Genomic DNA, 22079 nt, shown 5'->3' with positions numbered 1-22079 from the left:
TTTCAATATTAAAACTCGGTTTCCTGTACTAATATACGTTAGTGGCTACTCCGCTATTTTTTTTTAACTTAGCTTCGCGCCACTACCGTCGCGCTGGATGCCTTATATCTAGACTGACATACCGTCTCCGCTCAGAATCGTTTTTCTTATACAATGATATTATATCATTGAATTCAAATTTAATACCATCCATACAGTTACCCACTTGTAACCTACTGTACAGCAGAGCGACATCCACTTACCCACCTTTCAATTTCAAAATCGTTATTAGTTATACAACGCATACCTATTATAATTATATAGGCTATACCACTGGTTTTAAAACTTATAAACACGGCACACTGTCCGAAACTATTTTCACGTCACACTGACCTTTTTTTTTTTTAAATAATTAGATGAACCATATTGTTTTGAATTATAATTATATACATTTAATTAGAAATGTGTGCTTGATGGGCGAACAAATTTTTATTAATTTTAATTTTATAATTTTATTCTTGGACGAATAGTTGACATTTTCAGAAAACCACGGTATACTTAACGAATGCTCGCGGCACATCAGTGTGCCGTGGCACCCAGTTTCATAACCACTGGGTTATACTATCACAAAATGACACGCCATTTAATGTAATAGTTTATTGTAAAATAAAGCAGGAAGATATGGGGAACGGAGTGGCCGAGCGAACTAAGGCGTCGGTTGCGACGCGCACCGACACCGGTTCAAAACCTCGGCCGTGGGTGGCATTTTTTTTCGGGCAAGTCACGGTGTCCGGAGAGAAGTGCCGCCATTCCCCACCGGGGCATAGTAGATACCTACGGGTGCCCACTAATAAAATCTGCCAAATTGTGTAAACGTGTTTAAACCTACAGGCTATAACAATACCCTCCCACACAGTAAAAACCACCCAATGGCCTAGTTGCTAAGGGTTAATTATTAAAAAAAAAAAAAGCAGACGATAATAATATTGTAATATGTATTAGGTTATATTTTATATTATTATACTTTTTCTACATGGAACAGATTTAAAACAAAAAATCAACAATCCAGCATTAAATATGCATTAGGCTTAACATAAGACCTACATTTATTTATGTATACATTAACGAATACGCTCCGGTAATAATATTTTATTCTTAGGCGGGTAACATATAATATATTAATATAACATGACAACAAAAAAAACATTAGGTATGCATTTTATTGGCTATGAGTTCGAGTATTGTGATCTAAATGATCACTATATTCGAACTGCCATACGTTTACAAACATAGTAATAATAATCAAAATAATAATAATTTAAACAGTATATTATAGTGGTTATTAACAATAATATATAAGATTATTGCCCTCTTATAGTATAATAAGAGATCAGAGAAAAAAAATAACAAACGCTTCATACAATGCTTGGAAAAAATTAATACACTCTAAAATAGTCTACATCGATGACTTAGCGCAGCGATAAGTATTATAAATCACAATATGAAATTATTCAAGAACATCAAGTGAAGTTCCTTTAGAAATTATATAGCTTTTTTATGAAATTAGTTACGACTTTATAGAATAAAATAACCTATATCAAAAAATATAGATAGGTAATTTAATATTTCATTTAATGCTGTTAAAAAAGTTGATTTTTGAAAATATGGACTTATAATATTGTGTGCGCAGTGTACACTATCTACTAAGGCCCAAGCCATCGATATTATCAATGAAAACGTTAATATACTAGATGGGATGGGGTATTATAATATAATATAGGTATAATAATATATTATAATATTGTATCATTTAATATAATATGTAAAGGTAACATAATCAACAATAAAATAATTATTAATAATATTCAACACATTACGTTTTTAAAATTTTAACAGCAATTATAATATAATAGAATATGTCTAGCTATGTATAATATATATTAATTATTATAATATATTAGCACGGTATGTTGTACTGAGTTTATTTTATATGTTTATATATTATATTTATTTAATAATATTATAATAACGACTATAAAACGAAAATAAAATAGTGTATATAACATCTAGTAAGTAAGTAGTGTTTATCAAAAATGTTTGGTTATGCTACGCGAATTTATGACATATATTTACTAGTTAGTTGACTTATCAGTATGTTTTATATTGGTATTATTATAACAATAAAAAATAATATTGCAGTGAATAATGTTATTGTATCGTCATGAACACGAGGCACAAGGAAAGAGTATAATGTCGTCGCAATAATTTTTATATTTAAATAATACAGAATATTATTGTATATTTTACTATTCATTATAATTATAATATCAGTTAAAATGTCATATAAATATTAATATAATCACTCTGGTAAAATAATTAGTAAACAAACGAATGTTTAAGTCCATTCACCGTTTAAATTGACTGGCGGTTCAGAAGGAAGTTGAATAATATAATAATATTATAATGTAATGTTAATATTTCTATAAAAACCAATCAGGCGGATCATAGTGTTATTATTGTGCGATCGATTACGATCACGGTATAATATTATTATTGCAGTATTTATCTATGATTTATTTATTTCACGGCCCCCGAGAAACAAAAATCGCCTTTATACACTTTTTCCTTTTTTTTTTACTAGATATACCTACTGGCTACTATATAATTTATACTTCCGAATAATATACTTTAAATATGAATAAAACACAACGTGGGTAATAATATAATATATGTAATCGATGTGTGGCGGCGGCATCTCACACAATAAAATTGGTTAAAACGTAATAATATGACGACTATAATTATAAGTATAATACATATAAATAATTTCATAAAAACTGAAATATATAATAATATTTGGGGAAAATAAAAACACACTGGACAATCGGTGGAATCGATTAAAAATGAAATAGTGTACCTAAGTGTAATTCTAATGTTTAAGTGAACTAATTTTGAGCCCGAAAGTGATATATTATAGTCTCCCCATTTTAGTTTTGACAGGGCAAGTCTAATAGTCTATATTGTGCAAGGTACGTTATTACATTAAACTGTTACCTAACTATAATAATATGACCCGCGAGATAAGATGTGGACCTAAGAAATACAGTGGCCAATAGGATAGATTTCTTTTTAGAAATCTTAAGCTATACTTAAAACCACACAAACCTAACTGACGACCAATTAGTGACAAAAAAAATGTGGGTGTTAGGTACCTTGAACATAAAATAATATTATATCATGTACCCAGTGTGGAGTATATGTATAGGGGAAAAATTGAGAGAGAGCCTATAGATAGTACTTAAGATTTGATGAATGACTTGGAAAACGCGTATGGTTCACTCAGGGGCGTCAAATTAGAATAGGGTTCAGCGAGAGGGTGCACCAATAAAAGAGAAAGTTTTACGAGATTGATAAACAATAGATATTGTAATATATTATGATGATTAATGGAGGCGTGTTGGAAGGTGTTCACTGTAAAGACATTTAGACTGATCGTGTAATGGCAATAATAATATTATGTAGGTATAGTTATAAAGAAAACATTTTCTAAAATATTAATAAAGTGACTAACAATATTGCGATATCTTATAAAATACTAATCACACTCGTAAGTGAGTGACTAATAGTAATAAATATCACAGTATTGAATATTATCTTAAATATAATATCAATCAATATACAAAAATGTGCAATAATTATTATGTGCGAAACGTGTAAGGTGCATTTGAAGTAACTACAGTGCCATTAGTGTAATATATTGTAAATTATAATATTGAGTAAAAAGTTCAAAATAATCAAAATATATTTGAATCGAATATTATAATAATAAAATATACTCAAGGACGTCCAGGTTTTTTTAAACATTAAGAAAATGATATAGGGACAAAAAATGTTAAAATAAGAACATTTTTGCATCAGCTGGTTTTAACACTTTTCGTGCTTTTAATAGTCATAGTAAATCAGTAACAAATCAAATATTAAGCGTATAATGTTAAGTCTCTACCATCTGAAGACGTCCATGATTATGTTATTATTATAATATTATACATATTACAATACGTGCTTATAGAAGTATAGAAAGTGAGAACAGATATAAGTGCATAATATTTTTGAAGTGCAACGGTGCGAATAGAAAACTTTTGTGCAAATGTGCGAATAAAACGGTGCAGAAAAACAACGGTTTACCTATATAGATAAGTGAGTGTTGAAAACCGTAAAAACGTTTTGAAATCGGGAAAACGTTTGTAGATTTTCTTCACTATGGTGATTTTAAAAGCATGCAAAATAATGTAAACCTGATTTGAAGACGCAAACGCACCCGAACCGAAAAATCGTGTTCAAATGGTTACCTAAACCGTAATCAACAATATACCAATATATTAGGTACTCTAACGATAAACGATTTTTCGTTTCGAATATTGTTCACGTCTTACGTGATTAACTTTAGTGTACCAAGCCGTGACGGATTGGTACATTATATTATTTATTATTGCCATCATGCGATAGAAAAAGTGTATTGTGATAGAGCAATTATCAGAAGGTAGGTAGGTACTCATTTGTTGTGGGATGAAACTATAAAAGTAAAACTCTAGACACATTTAAACAGACAGCCAATCCTATGGTTTTAACGGGTCGTTGGTTAGACGTATTCAAACAATATTATACAACTAAACATCAAATTCTATATTTAAAACTTAAAATGACATTAGACTTGCGTGTGATTCTTGGAACAGAAGTGGCCAATCTCAGAAGTTGCATTATTATTATTATTACTGTTGTTACAATACACGTACTTGAGGAAATCGATATGAGCTATAGGAAATTGCTATCAGCGGATTTCCATTAAAACAAACGACAGGGTCATACCAATTGTGAAGAATCAAAAAATAAATACTCGCGAGTTGTGACTGACGAAAAATCGATATACTTAAAAGCAAACATAATATTATAATATATATAGTACCTATAACGCGTAGACTTGTGATCGAAGCAAATTATAATAAATACAATATAATAATATGCTCACTATATTTTATCAACTACAACTACAATAACAATAACAACAACAACAACAATAATAATAATTAAGGAAAATCGGGGATAACGCTTACTAATGATTATGCGAAATCATTTATACCTATCTAATATAAACGCAGCACACGCTATAATAGGTACCTATTATTAATGACGGTGGGAATATTGACCGGGGATCCTGATATATCGTCTGCTAAATCATAACATAATAAAAACTATACATATAGAGACTAGCGGAATTCATTATTAAAAGTTTTCATATTCTCATGACTTAGAGGTCTTGTCCCAGACGGTCGAGTTCGGACAGCAAAAAGTCGACGTCCTCCTTGGTAACCGCGGCGCTGGATATGATGTTTCTGAAGAAGTTCGGTAACTCGTTCAGTGGCTGATATCCGACCATCAACGTGCCGACTTCCATCATTTTGCCCTTCAGAACTGGTGTGATCTGCGACACATATTTTACAGGTTAGGTAATATTTATAATAGTGCACAAGTAGGTACGATTATGAGTATTATATATTCGAGACGAATCACTTAGAAACTTTATATTATAATGGGAGGGTATATTTTCGCTCTTTTTACATACCAAGACTAGCAGTTTTTGTCAGTTTTCGTAAAAGTATTTCATTTTTGCGTTTTGGAAAATTTTTATGATTTTTAATCATATTTTTAATAATTGTAATTTATGCATAGGTAAAGTAATATTGTTATCGTTAATTTTCGATTTAAAGTTTCAATAATCGTCGATTAAAAATGTTAAGCGTTTATAAGTACCTATCGGCTACCTATTACAGTAAAACTTCCGTTAACGGTCACTTCTAAGTAACAGTCAATTTTTTTGGTCCCGTCGAGTGTATTCTAGTGTTATTCTACCTCTGTAGGACGGGCACCTCTAAATAGCGGTAATTATTTACAGTCCCTTCGGTGACCGTTATATGGGAGTTCTACTGTATTATACTTGCTACAAATAAATTGAAGCATACACAGAAGCAGTGTCACGTACTGCCTACAGCCTACAGGTACTCGGTTTTATGGATTCCACAGACAGCTTATACACAATAAACAGAAAATGTTTTCTTAGTTATTGACAGTATAATTTATTATAGTATATAGTACCTACCTGCAAAGATGACCAAAAAATACGTTAAAATACGTTTAAATAAAATATTAAGGCTCCGTTAAAAAATGTATATAATATATAAGTCTTAGTATACGAGGTAAAATGTATATATATATTCTGTTTGGCGCCGAGAATATACGATTTCTTACAAAAGGAATGGAAAATAAAGTGCTATATTTTTCTTTTAAACACGAAATAATGTACAGGCAGATGGGTAGACCTTCCGAGAAGGGTCTCTATAACGGCTTCTATAATGACCAACACACACACACACACACACATTCACACGTCGGACAAACGCTTGCAGCAACTAAGGAATTCGGTGTGACAACATATTATATACAATACATGTATAGGCGTCGTTATAAATGTGTGGGTATAGTTAACACGTATGGCTATCAAACGACCGAGAACGTTATACCTTTTTGACCGAACGAATGAGAACACTTAAAAATAACAAAGAACTGACCACTGACCACCCAAAAAAAAACACCGAAAAAAGAATACGATCGAGAACGAATTTACGTGCAACGTTGCCATTTATTCGGCTATTGAAAGATTCTTGCCCGTATGCATCAAATAAATATTCTTGAAAAAAGTCATCGATTTATAATTGTTAAAACACTTAAAATATTCATACTAAGGATAATAATCCTTAAATATTGTTTTACAAAAAAAATAAAATATATGTTATATTAGATGTAGGTAATATTCGTCACACTTTAATCATTTATACAAATTATTTATATTCATAGATCATTAGTAATTACTAACATTTTTAGATCGTCTAAGACCCCAAATCTATTTAACCTATTGGCTATTGCCATAGGGCATAGACATATTATTCTTAGTACATTGGCACTAACTATCTTAGCTATTTTCAATATTGTTTCTGCTGGAGTTTCAGTTAGAATTTTAATAACAATTAACATAATATATCGCTAATTCAATATCAACAAATTATCATTGGACTAAATTTGGTGACGTTGGAAAAAAAAAAAAATATCAAGCGTTCTCAATCGCGTCACCAAATAAGTACCGTTCTCAATCGTATTTTACCGATACGTATTGTAAACTCATAATATAATACCGCGCATACAGAAGGTTCACGCAGTTTGGGGGAGGGGGCTGTTTTAGTAGATCGTTAAAATAAAGGAATACTTATTTTATGATATAAATTATATTATAATATATTGAGGGGACGCTAAGATAGATTTGACCAATCTCAAAATAAATTTCGTTTATTTAAATTTTTTTAAATATATTTTAATTCCATTATAATAAAATATATGTTAAGGGAACGCTACACCCTTATGTGTTGTCTTTGTCTTACAAATGTTACCATAGCAAAATCTGTTTTGGGCGGGAAAAAACCGAAGCGGTTACAGTCATAACTAAGAAACGGAATGTTCACTACATAAAAAGTTCTGAACTATATTTTATATTAATTTTTAATCTCAACTATTACTACATTTTGAGTGGTTCTATCCCGCGCAAAACCATTTTTGCTATGTTGTATGTTTCTACATTTGTAAGACGGAAACAACACATGCGGGTGTAGCGTCCATTTGTTATTTTGAACTGTGGGTTAACCTCGATTACCTAGAAATCGTGTATCACGCTTCACGCTTGTAACGGGCTGAATTTTATTGAATGTTTTGTATAAACATTTTAGTTAAATTACAAATATACAACATTAAAACTCACATAAGTATATACGTATATTATGCATACCAAATAAATGTTTGTACCTACAGTAAAAACATGAACGTTTCTATTGTGTAGGTACATATTATCAGTGGCGTACCCAGGGGGGGGCTTAGAGGGCTTCAGCCCCCCCCATTGGCCGTGTTATGGAATACATTTTATATTATAAAATACAAAGTACCAACCATTATATTCCTAAAAACAGTGTTGAATACAACGTTGAACGTACTATTATCTTAAGTAACAACGACCTATTATAAGCAATAATCGTATAACATATTTTTTATAATAAATCAGTCCCTACTTCCTACTAATTAAATATATCACTAATATATTATGTATGTGTTATAAAAAGTATATAATAATGAAATATTACAATTAACTGCTATAAGACTTTATTGAAAATTGTTTGTTAAGATGATGTTAAATTTTGATTTACTTTGTTTAGCCCCCCCCATTCGAAAATCCTGGGTACGCCACTGCATATTATATACTATGAAGTATTATACTTTAAATATTAGAATAGCAATTAGTTCATTGTAAACGAATACCGTTTTTCAAACACTAATTGAAGTAAATAGGTACCTATCAATTTATGTTGTTCTTAATGACAAACATATTATTCATAGCATTTAATTGGAATATTCAATTGAGTCATCTAGATATTATTGCTGTATAAGCGTAGCTACTTTTGCATTTATTAAAACGTCGTTTGGAAAATCAAAATAATAAAGAGAGAAGTAATTTTAACTTTTATGTAGGTGTCTACTATCTGTACACTTTCAGCTACGATGGAATTATTGCATAATTATTTTTGGGGCTTACAATGGGGAGACATAACATTATAAAGGGACACTATGATTTGTTATGATATGTTTAAACAAGCTTATCCGAATTATTGTTTACACAGTAAAAATAATAAAAGGGGTAACACGTTTTAAACCTGATGTCTATTTGAATTCCACGCAATCTTACTATGTATTATTCTAACAAATAATAATAATCGTGCTATGCATAAGTAATGAGTATTAACCGAAACCATTATCGTATTTTGTTTGTGAAACTGATTTAGTTTTAATTTTAAAGAAGATTACATTCAATGGTTTTAGATTACATTTTAGAACGAAAACATTAAAACAATAACTATGTGTAGAAAGCACATTGCTGATGTATTCATTTTTAGATTCTGAAAGTTATTAAAAAATCTAAAATTTTAAACTCCATGTATATTTAGTTAATCATAATGTACATTATTATTGAAATCATTATTATGTTGATTCTAATATTCTAATACAATTTATAATTATATTAATATAAGTATATTATTTTACTCCAAAAAGAACATTTTCAATATATCTATATAAATATAAATATTATAATGTAATAGTAGGTGCCTACTAAGTATTGAAAATTAGTTAATTATAACAAGGCAGAGTATATTAAGAATAAATTATATATTTATTTGAAAAAAAAATTGTCACATATTGCAGATTGCATTATCGTTTATTAATTTGATAAAAAAAACTCATACCTGGCCAAGGCTTTCCGCACGTTTCGGCGAGTGTGGGATGTTCCGCAGGCGCTTCGGCACGTACCAAAAGCTGACGTTCACCATTTCCGGCTCGAGGATCAAATAATATTTGTCTGGCGATGCCTTAATTTTCTCCACCATGTATTCACTGAGTTCCATCAAGTGATCCATGTGTTTTTCGAAACCTTCATTACCCTGGACGTGACACGGTGGAGTAGAGTGCGCGCCGGCCGGGAAAAAAAATTACATCGGAATTAGGTCAGTGCGGGAAGAACGGCAAAATTTACCAACTAAAATCGAACAGTTTCTATACCCATACCTTAGCACGCCATTGCAGCCAAAGTTTAAACACATCGTTGTGACGACCACACTGTATAACTTTGTCACCTGTATCGTATTGAATGTCGTATAGTTTGTCTTGCATAAACAAGTATTCCGCGCTCATTTGGTTGCAGCTGATCAACAGTCCCTGGAATAATATTATTATATGACATTTTAATATGATTTTATTATGATTAAATATCAGCTATCTCAAACACGATGTAATTTTCAAAGTGGTGACACATATAGTCAATTATCAAACTTGTATAGAGTTATTTCGAAAGCGTTTGTCCGTATTATTGTCCGTGGATGAAGGGTTGTAATGTTTTAAACAAATAATAATGTATTTTATTTTAAAGAAAAAATACCAACTGTGGCAATGGCATGTGAGTCTTATCAATACATACCGCTGGTTTATAGATTACCGCTCATTCTATTTTCTATTCGGAAAATATGTGTACGTAGAATCTGATTGAAGGCTATAGATACTTTTATTAAAAATAGTATAGACTATAGATAAAATAAATAAATATGTATTATGATAAAATTAAGCAACAAAATTGTTTATATAAATAAAAAGAGGTTGAACGTGTAAATCATGCATTTTATAGGTACTTGTTTGTATTTAGGTTTATAATTCGTACCATAATGTCAACAATAATAAATAAATTACCATAAAACTTTAAAATAACATTAGCGGAGATTTAAAAGATACAACCAATAAACGGGTGCGGTTACGTCGTAAAGCTAATACAATATTATTCCTAGATGATTTTGAAATGAAAACATAAGACTTATAAGTTATAGGTATACAAGATGAAAGTTTTGATATAATATGGACTATAAGTAGGAAAACATTATTACTACCTCTACAGAATGGTAAGTAAATTGTAAACGCATTACGTTGGTACATTATGTAGTGTGAACATAAAATAATAATAAGCTCAAGACGACTACGTCTCAGTGTCGCACACTAGGCGCGATATAGGAATTTCAGCAAAAGACGAAGACAGTTTATTAATTAAATTATATTGCACGATTAAAAAACATATTATGATAATTTGAAAGATGAAATTTCCATTTATCTCTTATGGACTATATCGTTATTATCGGTGGTTTAACTCTTATAAGCTTAACATTGTTCCTGCTGAAATCACTTTAACGTTTATTGCACAATGTATTCTATTTTCTAAAAATTATTAAAAAAAACTTGGTGATTTACGTTTTATGTAGAAATATTTGGGACATTTATTTTTAATTTATACGGAATTTCAGACACACAGCTTTGTTTTAAAGCTATACAAATACAAGGTTTTAATTTAAAACTGTCGACTAATGTAAAAAAAAATACCAAAACAATATTGTTTTAATATACGAGCATAATAAGTAGGTACCTATATAATATTATAAAAAGGTTTGTTAATAAATTTAAAGTGGAAATAGTTTAATACGACTTGAACTCAAAATAACAATAGGTACTTAGAATAAATAAAAACCCTTTTATATGAAATATTTCAATGTTGGTATTTTAACATTTACAATTCTAATAATATTCCATTTTTCACGAGATAATTTTAATGGGCATTCTGTCAGACCATTTAATTATAAATTCAAATTTAACTTTGTCAATTTTTCGTCACATATTTTGTACTAATAGGAGATACTAATAATATACTATTCAGGTAAATCGTATATTATTTACAGATGATAATGGCTTAAAATGTCTCTCTAAGCCTTCTGCGAATGCTCATTAAGCTTTGGTACAATTTAATGAAAATTGTCCCACTAAATCATGCTCTATATCCAACAGTATTATTGTTACTTTAACATATTTTACATTAAACGTAGATACCTATTTTATGCGTAAATGTGCAATATTTAATGTTATTGTAATAAATAAATAATATTATGTCCGTTATTAGTAAAGTAATTTACCGTTGACTATGATATTATTGAGCATTGTTTAATGTTTAATGTACGTATTTTCTTTAAATTACCGGTCATTGTTTTTTTGGTATAACACCCAAACCAACAATAATATTATATTACCTATACAATGAATATTAAAACAATAAATATAATTTATTATAGACAGATGAATCGCGATTATCGAACATAACACTTTATACGATTTTATGTGCATGAAGCTAACATACTATTAATTATTGTTATGATTTACACCTATATATATAATATTATAATTTATAAGGATTAACCATTAACGATTATTAATGTTTTAATACTTACATTCTCTCGGAAATGTATTGTGGAGCACTGGAGTAGGGTGCCCATCAATTTGTGTGGATTCCAAGTCACCGAGTTAGCCCTTTAATAAAAATAAGAACAACTAAATATTCTTAATATTATAAATCTAGGGTTCAGAAGTTGATAACTATTTTTTCATTTGTTCGAACGTCCAAGATAACTTTCCTAAAAATGAGTTTTTATATCAAAAATATTTTTCACTGATTGAATATTTAAAACGCCGTAAAACCTACTTCAGTTTACGGAACTGTACATACAATTATTTCATCAATTTAAATTTTACTCACATAAGTGATACCACTTATTGGTATTTACTATTTAGTAACAATTTAAGATAACGTTTACTAATTAAATTTCAATAGTTAAGTACCTAATTTTTAAATTGCATTAAAATAATATTTTTATTTGTACATATATCTAAGTGACTAAGTATGCTTGTTAATTGTAAATAAATAATTCAGGTCTTCAAATAATTATTTACATTATTATTTAATGTTTTTTAAATCATCAACTTTCTATCCTAATAATTTTAAAACACCGTCAATAAACTTTTTTTTTATTATTATTTATTAAATGTCTGTGTCACTATGTCAAAATACAACTTGCGAGCGAATCTGTAGTTTTTGAATGTGTAGGTTCCATATAATAAGTATTGATGCATGCAGCAGGTAATTCAATATTTATAAAACAATAATTAATAGTTAAACGAGAATAAAATATAAAACAAATTAAAATAACTTAATCGTAGATTTCGATATATATAGTTACTATTATAATATTACACAGGTTGATAGTGGATAGTGATAAATAATAAAATAATAAAATTCCACGGAAAATGTCTATAAACGTTAAAAATATAACGGGACACGTGTGGTTACATATATTTGTGGTTGGAAATTAATAAACATCCAAGTAGGTAGGTGTAAGGACTTCCGCGGAGATGGGGCGCGTTGTGCCGAGGATAATTCCGTCGGTAAACAAAATGTTTGCACGAACGAGGAAAAATTGTGTCGGAGAAGTAGGGAGAGAAAGAAAAAACAACTACCGACGAAAACGCATATAAAAAGACGTACGATCGTTCTGTGGGGGGTTGTGCTGAAGCAGTGGAGGGGTGGCGTGGTGGATTAGGGCCCATTCGGATATTTACGATTTGGACGCATTAATGTGAGGCGGACGAGCTTAGTTCGCGTTTAAAGCCAGACATTCGCGGTGCTCCGGATAATCCCGGATTTGGTCCCACGGCTAATTCGCATCCATTCCGCGCGAAAAACTATAAAACAGGGGCACGCGACTGCGGTGCTCGCTCTTGGTAATGTTCACTGTGGGTGAGCATTATTTACCTACTGCAGGATACGGACCTGCAGCACAGCGACCGCACTCCGCCGGCAATAATATTATAGCGATGGTATTAGCGAAAAAAAAATCGAATCGTGCCCGATGTGTATAATAATCAAATCGGATACGCGCTGTGTAGGTACCTACGTTATAATCAACGTGAATACCGCAAAGGCGAAACGATATTATTTATATTACGATTATTATTGTATCAGTTATCACCGTTGCCGCTGGTCTGAGTTCGTTGTTTTTCAGTTCATTGGTGAAATAAAAAGCACGCGAGGGATATGAGACAGCTATTTTAAGGACTTACAGGATGATTCACCGGCATACTCGCCCCCCCCCCCATGTTTTTGCTTTATAATAAAGCATTTGAGGGGTGGAAACCCAAAACGTACTATTGCCAAAATACTGATTTTTCAGAAGAAGCGATTTTATGTATCCTAACATTTCCAATAAAAACAAACGATTTATAAATAGAGAAATCATTTCAAAGATAAGGTATTTTTATTATTAAAAATCAAAAACGATTCAATTAATGTGTTAAACATTCTAGGATTATATTTAATTTCAAGCTTTATAAGAATTTTTAAAATTAAATTTTATTACGTTTTGGATTAACTATTTTACTGCCTTATTCCTACGACACAGATACTATTACCTACGTTTTAGTATAACATAAAAAAAGTACGTTTTGATTTTATATGTATGGAAAAGGTTCGTTTTGGATTAACCAATTATTTTGAATATTGAATTTGACCATTAAATAGTACGTTTTTTATAATAGATGTTTTTTAATAAAAATTGATATCTTACAAGAGTTTAACGCGATTTTGTCAATTTTGAAAATAGTACGTTTTGAATTTCCCCCCTCATTCAATCCTGTATCTTGTTATGATATAAACTATTTTTCTGCACCTTTTTGTAAACTCTAGAAACAGTTTGACAAAAAAAAATATTTGATGCATCAAAAATTAAAATTAAAATCCGAACAAGATTTATTAAACTGCGAGTTATTAAACTTTATGTGCTAAGGATAATAATTTTTAATAATGTAAATTTACTTGTAATATTTATATAAGTATTTGATAAAATGCCATATATGACGCCTATAACTCATGAGTAGGTATACTTAAAAATTCAAAAAACCAAAATCTGAATAATTACTTTGTTAACGAAAAATAGGAGAGGGTTGAGCGTGATTGGTGAATCGCCTTGTATATGTATAATACAGTTTTTCTATAATATTATGTGTGTCTCTCGCGTTTATAATATAATATAATATAATGTTCACAACTCGCACGCATTTAAGTACGCAAATTGGGCTATGTTCTTTTTCAGATCGATATTAATTTAATTATTCGAGCTTGATCGTCAGTAAAACACTCATGCAGTCATGCACAACGCCTAGAGTAATACCTCCGCCTACATTAATATACATGTTTAATGACCATATAGGTACTAGACGAGTTGTCACGTAAATGCATGTGAACTACCGTAGGTCGGGACAACTGTTATGTTAAAGGATTTATAGGAGGGACCTAAGCTCATAGACCGTAGGCAATTCACCCTAGTCATGGTGTTAATAGTTAATTTTGAAAAGATAAAAAGTATAGTCGTATACAGCGAAAGCGAGCGTAATAATTGATAATATGAATGCATCTATTCATAAAATAAATAATAAATAACAAAATAAAATGTCTCAATAATATAATTGAGAAATAAACAATTAAATAAAGCCACTGCTTTGAAAATGTGTAAAATGTAAATAATAACAAACGTTATCGTTTAAAAATAAAGTGAAGTTTAGGTAAATTATGGAAGTATAAAAAAACGTAGACTGATGACTTAAATAACTATTAACAAATAATTTATCGCACGTAGTAAATTCACACACGTAATAATATCGGGCTTAGATAGGTAATATTGTGTTATAGAAGCGTATATTATTACTAGGTAGTAGGTATAAATAATACGAATAACGAAACTGGGACTGAAACATAATAGACATTTCTATATTACTTGTATTATCTCATAATATTATAATCACGATGTATATATTATACATAGGTGTTATGTGTACCTACCGGTAAGATCAAAACGATGAAAATTTTGGTATTACAACGGCAACAATTATAGGTAAATAACAACGATAACAAACGCGTTTAAGGCTTATTTTCGCAGCAAATTCGTCTTCTGTAATGGGTCCAGCAGCGAGATCCAAACTGGCAAAACCGCGGCTGCAGCAGGATCACGCGAAAGGATTACGTCGAACTGATTGGGGCCGCGGGAATGGAAATTTAGTTTTTTTTCGAGCAATATTGTTTACAGCGGGGTTAGGGTCGCGTGTGCTCGGGGCAGACGGTAGACGTTTGATTAATGAACGGACATTAAAATTCAATTAAGCGCTTCGAAGGGACGCGGCGCTCGCGTAGGGGAGGCACGGCCACTGTTGTGGGCACGCGGGTGTCGTCGTAACAGCGAGTGTGTTGTATAAATATAATAGCTGCAGTACGTGATATTAGCGGTAGTAGATATACACACACATACACACACACCCGCAAGCAAAGCCCACCCAGTGACACATACATATTGAATCGTACGATAGTGAGTCCTCCGGGAATGCGTTTATCGTGCAGTTTGCACTGTGTTTACACATAAAACCCTTTGGCTTGGGCTTCGTTTATCATCGTCTACCCACACGACACGTGCCGGCTCGAAATCTAATTATCACGCGCCAACCTAAATACTGCTAAACAGTAATTATAATAATAAAAAAAACCACCAGTGTCACTTTATTTATTGTTGGCATATTTTGTCGCGAATCATTATTTTTTTTCATAACGGATTTGTGTTTGATACATACTCGTTGTTTTATCACAGGTCATTGATGACCCCCACAAAACTGAACGTCGACGATACGACGACGGCAATGACGTTAGTGAAAAAAAAATCAAATTTTACATTACATTACCTTACAGGTGAATAATATATATAAATACAAGCCGAGTGCTGACTAATAATTATTATCAATTGCAAATACGATAAAACTGCAATATAGTCAAAACGCTTATCGATTTTTTTAAGCAATGCTCACGTACTGACGGCGCCCTGCTTGTTTTTTGTTATTTTTACGTACCTATGTAATTCTAAAGTTTGTCTAGTTTTAAAAATTTTCTATTGTCGATATTATAACAATTTTAGTACCTATGAATTTTTCTAACTTAATTAAAAGTCATAAATTATAAACAATTTCAAGTCAACAACTTCAAGTGTTGGTGTCAATAAAAATATAATTTCGAATCTGTCTAATTTGGTTGCAATATTGCGTTTTCCATTTTATCATATTTTATTTTGGGTGATGTACTGATGTGGTTAAGTTGTGGATCGATCACCAAGAATCAGGACCAACAATAATTTACATAATATGACACAAGTATAAAATTCATATAAGTGTATGTTACATACAACTATAACATATTATAACTACAATGCTTATTTCAAGGAAGTTTATTAAGTTAATTATATTAGGAAATGGAACTAGAGAAGATTATTATTATTTCTCTGAACATTTTTATAAATGAAACGACGAGAAAGGCCGATAATTATTATTGATATTTGATTCGGAGCACCAAAAGCTTATAATATTATTACACAATTATTGCGTAATATAGTTTAATAAAATATATTTTCTCATCGGTGTTTCAAAATGCGTGAAAACACTGTAAATAAAAACTCAATTGTATACCTATTAATTATTAAAACAATTGTATATAACCTTAAAAACTAAGGCTTAAGTGAGTGGGCGTACCTTCAATCGTATACCAAGTAGCAACTATAACTTTATCTATATAGACTATAATACGACCAATCAAATTATGTCCATATCATAGTAATGTTATTACTTTATTTGGTCGTACATGTTTGCCATTATAGTGCAAGTAGATACATGGTACATCGGAAAATATCGATGATAACTTAATTTAATAATACAAAACTAAATACTTACCGTTCAATGCCATCCAGACGGGGATGTCGGTACTTTCGAGATAGAAGCAGCCCTCCTCCCCACGCAGCATCGATGTGAAGCCACATCTTATATTTTTCGCAAATGTCTGCGATTTCGTTGATTGGATCAAATGCCCCAAGAACGGTCGTGCCAGCAGTGGCAGTGACAAAAAATGGTATGTGGCCTTTGGATTTTCTTTCCAATATGAGGCGCTCCAGTTCAGAAGGTATCATGCGGCCCCTAAGTTATAAACAGTTATGCACGTCAAAATAAAACTTGATAAAAAATAGGAAACAACTTTTAATCCTAACTTGACGACATGTATTATTTTTTAATAAAAACATTTTACATACATATTATAATATACCTAGTTATAAATTATATGTACCTATTTATAATGCAATTCAATTGTATTCCATTCAATAGATTTAATGAAAAAAAATAAAAAAACAGTTTGATTAATGAATAATGATTATAATTTTAAGCTTTTATTATTATAAGTTATAGCTTAGATATATATTGAGGTTTAATGCAAATATTTCATTTTTTAGTAATCACTTTAAGCTTTAAAGTATTATAGTAGGTATACACTACTGCCATACATAATATAGATTCTCGTATTATAATATCGATATATTTTATTAGATTTCTGCTTACACTTTTAAGTACATGAAACCCTAAACTTCAAACTGTTTTTACCATGCACATTGATTTGTTACATAATAATTAATAATAATCATATTATATTAAATGTAAGCTCACTACATAATGAGTTTTAAATAAGTATTTCTATAGATTGAAATATTGATTAAGTACCTATAAATTATTATAATACAAATTAAAAGTGTGAATATAGTTTTCTTATGGCTGAAAAAATAAATAATACAAATTTAAATCCTATTTTTTTTATTTATATGCATTTTCTGAGAACAACATTTTGATATATAGTGTGTATATAATTACACGGATTACATGGTTCTGCAATCTGAGCGGAAGAAGGAAAATTGTATTTTATGTTCGTATTTTATGGACACGACACGGCAATATGTTCAGAGGGAGCTAAGCATTTTTAATATACACATTCATGTGGGGTGAAGTTTCACCCCTACAATTACATTGTGGTACCATGTGATGGGTATTGCTCTTGAAGATATAAAAGTTGAAAGATTTATGTGTATACAAATTACCATATTTTATAATAAAACCAAAACCACAGACGAAATTACACTTGAATTATTCGAATATGATATTAAATGTGATTCTACTGACTCCGAATAAAATTACCTTAGCTGCCAAATCAATAGACATGCGCAGACATCTTCAACAGAACAGGTTCTCTGCAGTATAATATTATTTCCACAACAATAGTGGTTCGTAAGTTGTAAGTTATGAGTTATAACCCTTCCTCAAAACGTTTTATTTTTTTAAATTAAATTTATAAATTGTTGAAAAATACAATACAAGGTTATAGCGACTATAGTATATGACGAATGACGACTGTACCGTTATTATTATTACACACATTTTTAAGCATGTGTCATATCAATTTTTATTTTTTATGTATAATGACGATGGATGTATACGTGTATAGATGGTATGATACCTCTTATACAGCCATTGAGTGTTGACAGTGGATACAAATAATCATATAATCCTATAGAAAGATGGTCTGAAAACAGTGAGAGGAAGATGTGAGGATTGTTAGAAAAATATAGCATATTATATGCCTAGTAAGTTAGCTTAAGGTGGATGCTCAGTACATTTTCAGTGTAAATCGATTATATTGACATTGGTTATTAATTCGTTAATAATTAGGCTTAACAAGTAACAGTATAGCTTCCTCCTAATATAAAAAAGATGACACATTTATAATTATAAAATATAAAGATTTTATTATTTAAAATAGTAGGTATTAACTGCTGTCCATAATTCTCACTTTTATTGAAGAAATTTGATTAAAAAAAATAGATTATTTAAAACAAATTATTTAATTTATTTTTATTTTTACGACAAATTTAAACTTATGATACCTATTTAAATAATATTACTATAGTATGTATAATAATATGTGTATGTGGCGAACGGGCTTTTGACGGGGTAGTTATTTATAATTGTCTAATATATATCACAATAATTTACATTTATATCGTATTAAAGTTAATTGAAAACAAATTACAGATTATGAAAATTTAATTTTTAAGTAAAATCTTGTTGCATATAATAGGTACATTTACGATTCAAACTATTATTGTGTGATTGGTATAGCGTATTTAATAACATTATAAAATATAATAGGATAACTATTAAGTATTAAGGCGTTTTTTACGATTATAAAGTATGTTTATTTACCATATTCCTGGAATATCCGGTATGATAGAAGTTATAACTTTGCAAGTAATATTTAATTACATTGGTACATAACATTACATTACATTACACGGTCATTAAATACAAAAAAATATTTAAATTGCTTTATTAATAACGTGTGACAACATATTTTGTATGGTTTAACTATAATACCTTGTAAGTTGTAATAATACATATTTGTTTGCTATTTCCTATAGTAATTTATGATTTTATTTATGAAATTATAACTATTTTATTACTTCTATCATCATTCTGCCATTATAAGAGAGGTACTATAATAACTTTTAAATAATTTGAATAAAATAAACAAAAATTAATTATCTTCATCTATGTTCTATAAATTATAATTAATAAACTAAACATAGTATGTACGGTTTTAATCAGATATTCATAATTTAAAATTTAAAACATGAAATACAGTAAACCAAATCTCTATTAATTGTTATAGGTAAATTTAATATATCATTAGTTAAATAAAAAAAAAGCCAACTGAAAAATTATTCAAATCATACAATCGATAAAGCTGAAAAATGGCTTGGTATAAAAAGGAAATAGCTAAACGTGAATCATTTATACTAAGGTTTTTTTTATTTTAAATAAATTACCATGATAGTATAATCTATGATAAAACAAATTACAGCAATAAAAAAATTAACTACTTAAAATTTCAAATTTAGCATATTAAGCCATTAGGTTTAAAAACTATCATCGTCATACTTTTAGGTATTTACAATTCGAGTATTTTATACTTTATTTTAATTTAAAATTTTTTTTAAAGCATTAAAATATTTAAAAAATAATAATATAAATCGGATATAATCTGTAAAATTATATGAGTAGGATACATTTTACCTTTCGTCACTTGGTACATCGACACAGTTGTCAGTTCCTAGTCCACATACTGAAGCACAACTTTTAACCGAATAATGAGACTGAAAAAAAAACAAGTTAATAATATTAATATGATACTATAATTAAATTATAAATATAATAATTATTATTATACATTTTATATTTATGCCGCTATCTCGACATTTTGTTGATAAATACAGTATACGTTATGATAATATATTTTTAATAATAAAAATCTTTTAATCTTTTCTAGTAGAATAGCAAATTTTTGTATTTTTACTTTGCAGAATAAAAAGTAGTAATAAAAACTAGAAATACTTTGTATATCGTCTAACAGAATATTTTTCATAATAGAAACGACGTGGTTTTCTACCCCGGAAAGATAAAAAAGCAGAAAGTTCTGATTTTATAATAATATTATTATGTACCCACTACAGTACACATTTTTTATAAATGTATTTCCCGATGGTATAAAATCTTAGCTAAAACAGTTTCGTAGAGGGTATTTTACTAGGTATTACTATTATATCACAGAGGCATAGAACACTCTAAATAAAATCTCTTAATTTTCATTATACCTATCAATCTTTTTTCAGAATAAAAATATGTATAATAATAATTTCTGTTTAAAAAAAACGACCGTAATATTTCAATTAATAGTAATAATTTAAAATGGGCGGCAAAAATCACTTACCAAATGGGCTATAGGTAGCGAAATTATATAATAGGGATGGTGCGAAAGGGCAATGTGGTGAGGATGGAAAAATAAGTCATCAGTTAGTTTTGACATGAAAGAGTATTGAAAATTAGATTGATGTCTCCAGTCTTTGGATTTGGTCAGTTTGAATAGTAGCCATAACCTTATCGATGTTAATTTTGATATTCCAAGTAAAATTAAATTCGAAGTTTTCTTTTTTCATTGTGTAATTTACGATGCTGGGGCTGTTAAAATTTGCCTACTTATTCAAACAAACCATAACGCGTAGACTATCGTAATACATCCGATTTGTATACATCAATAATGTGTAAGTTAATTTTAGACACTCAATGTGTTTACACATAAACAAATATTATGTTATATGTTATAACTAGAGCCCGGATTTATATGCATTTAAAAAGTGTCAAATATGATGCAAATGTGCAAGGAAAAAGTGGCTCAATATGCAATTATATGCCATATTATGTTAAACATTATGAAACTTTTTTTTTTTTTTTAAAAACAAATTTTTACACCAAGGAAAGTAGTACCTACTAGATATTCTATCATAAACAAAAGAATATTTAAATGGTTAAACATTTAATACTTTAAAAACCAAAATGCAATATTTTATAATCTTCATTTTTTCATATTTTAAATTGTTCAAATGTCTAAAACACTCGGAAAACTTAAAAAAAGGATAAAAAAAAAAATAAAATAAAATCATCTATAATTATTCGTTCTAAAAAAAAAATTGTAAAATTGAGTTACTGCCTTATTCGTTACGACATCGAAGTAACAACATATTATGTCGAAATGCAGGTGTATGTGAATTATTGTTGTTAATATAATATTATCCATA

At 29.5% G+C, this 22079-nt stretch overlaps 1 protein-coding gene across 9 annotated transcripts in view; it reads right to left on the bottom strand.

Annotated features, from left to right (window-relative positions):
* Window positions 1-1960: 1960 nt before the first annotated feature.
* LOC100164132 (glutamate decarboxylase) overlaps window positions 1961-22079 on the bottom strand; it is a 140637-nt gene continuing 120518 nt past the window's right edge. For all 9 annotated transcript variants that reach the window (XM_029485547.1, XM_029485571.1, XM_029485567.1 and 6 more), the window contains 6 exons: window positions 20521-20600; window positions 17302-17541; window positions 11940-12018; window positions 9691-9840; window positions 9372-9566; window positions 1961-5458 (listed from right to left, as the gene is read on the bottom strand). In XM_029485547.1, the coding sequence (XP_029341407.1) occupies window positions 5285-5458; window positions 9372-9566; window positions 9691-9840; window positions 11940-12018; window positions 17302-17541; window positions 20521-20600 (918 nt within the window). In that variant the 3' untranslated portion in view covers window positions 1961-5284. The remainder of the gene's footprint in view (window positions 5459-9371; window positions 9567-9690; window positions 9841-11939; window positions 12019-17301; window positions 17542-20520; window positions 20601-22079) is intronic.

Source organism: Acyrthosiphon pisum, chromosome X (genome assembly GCF_005508785.2).
Source record: "Acyrthosiphon pisum isolate AL4f chromosome X, pea_aphid_22Mar2018_4r6ur, whole genome shotgun sequence".
Classification (NCBI taxonomy): Eukaryota; Metazoa; Arthropoda; class Insecta; order Hemiptera; family Aphididae; genus Acyrthosiphon; species Acyrthosiphon pisum.
Note: the sequence above shows the minus strand (reverse complement) of the source record. Positions and strands in the feature narration are given on the sequence as shown.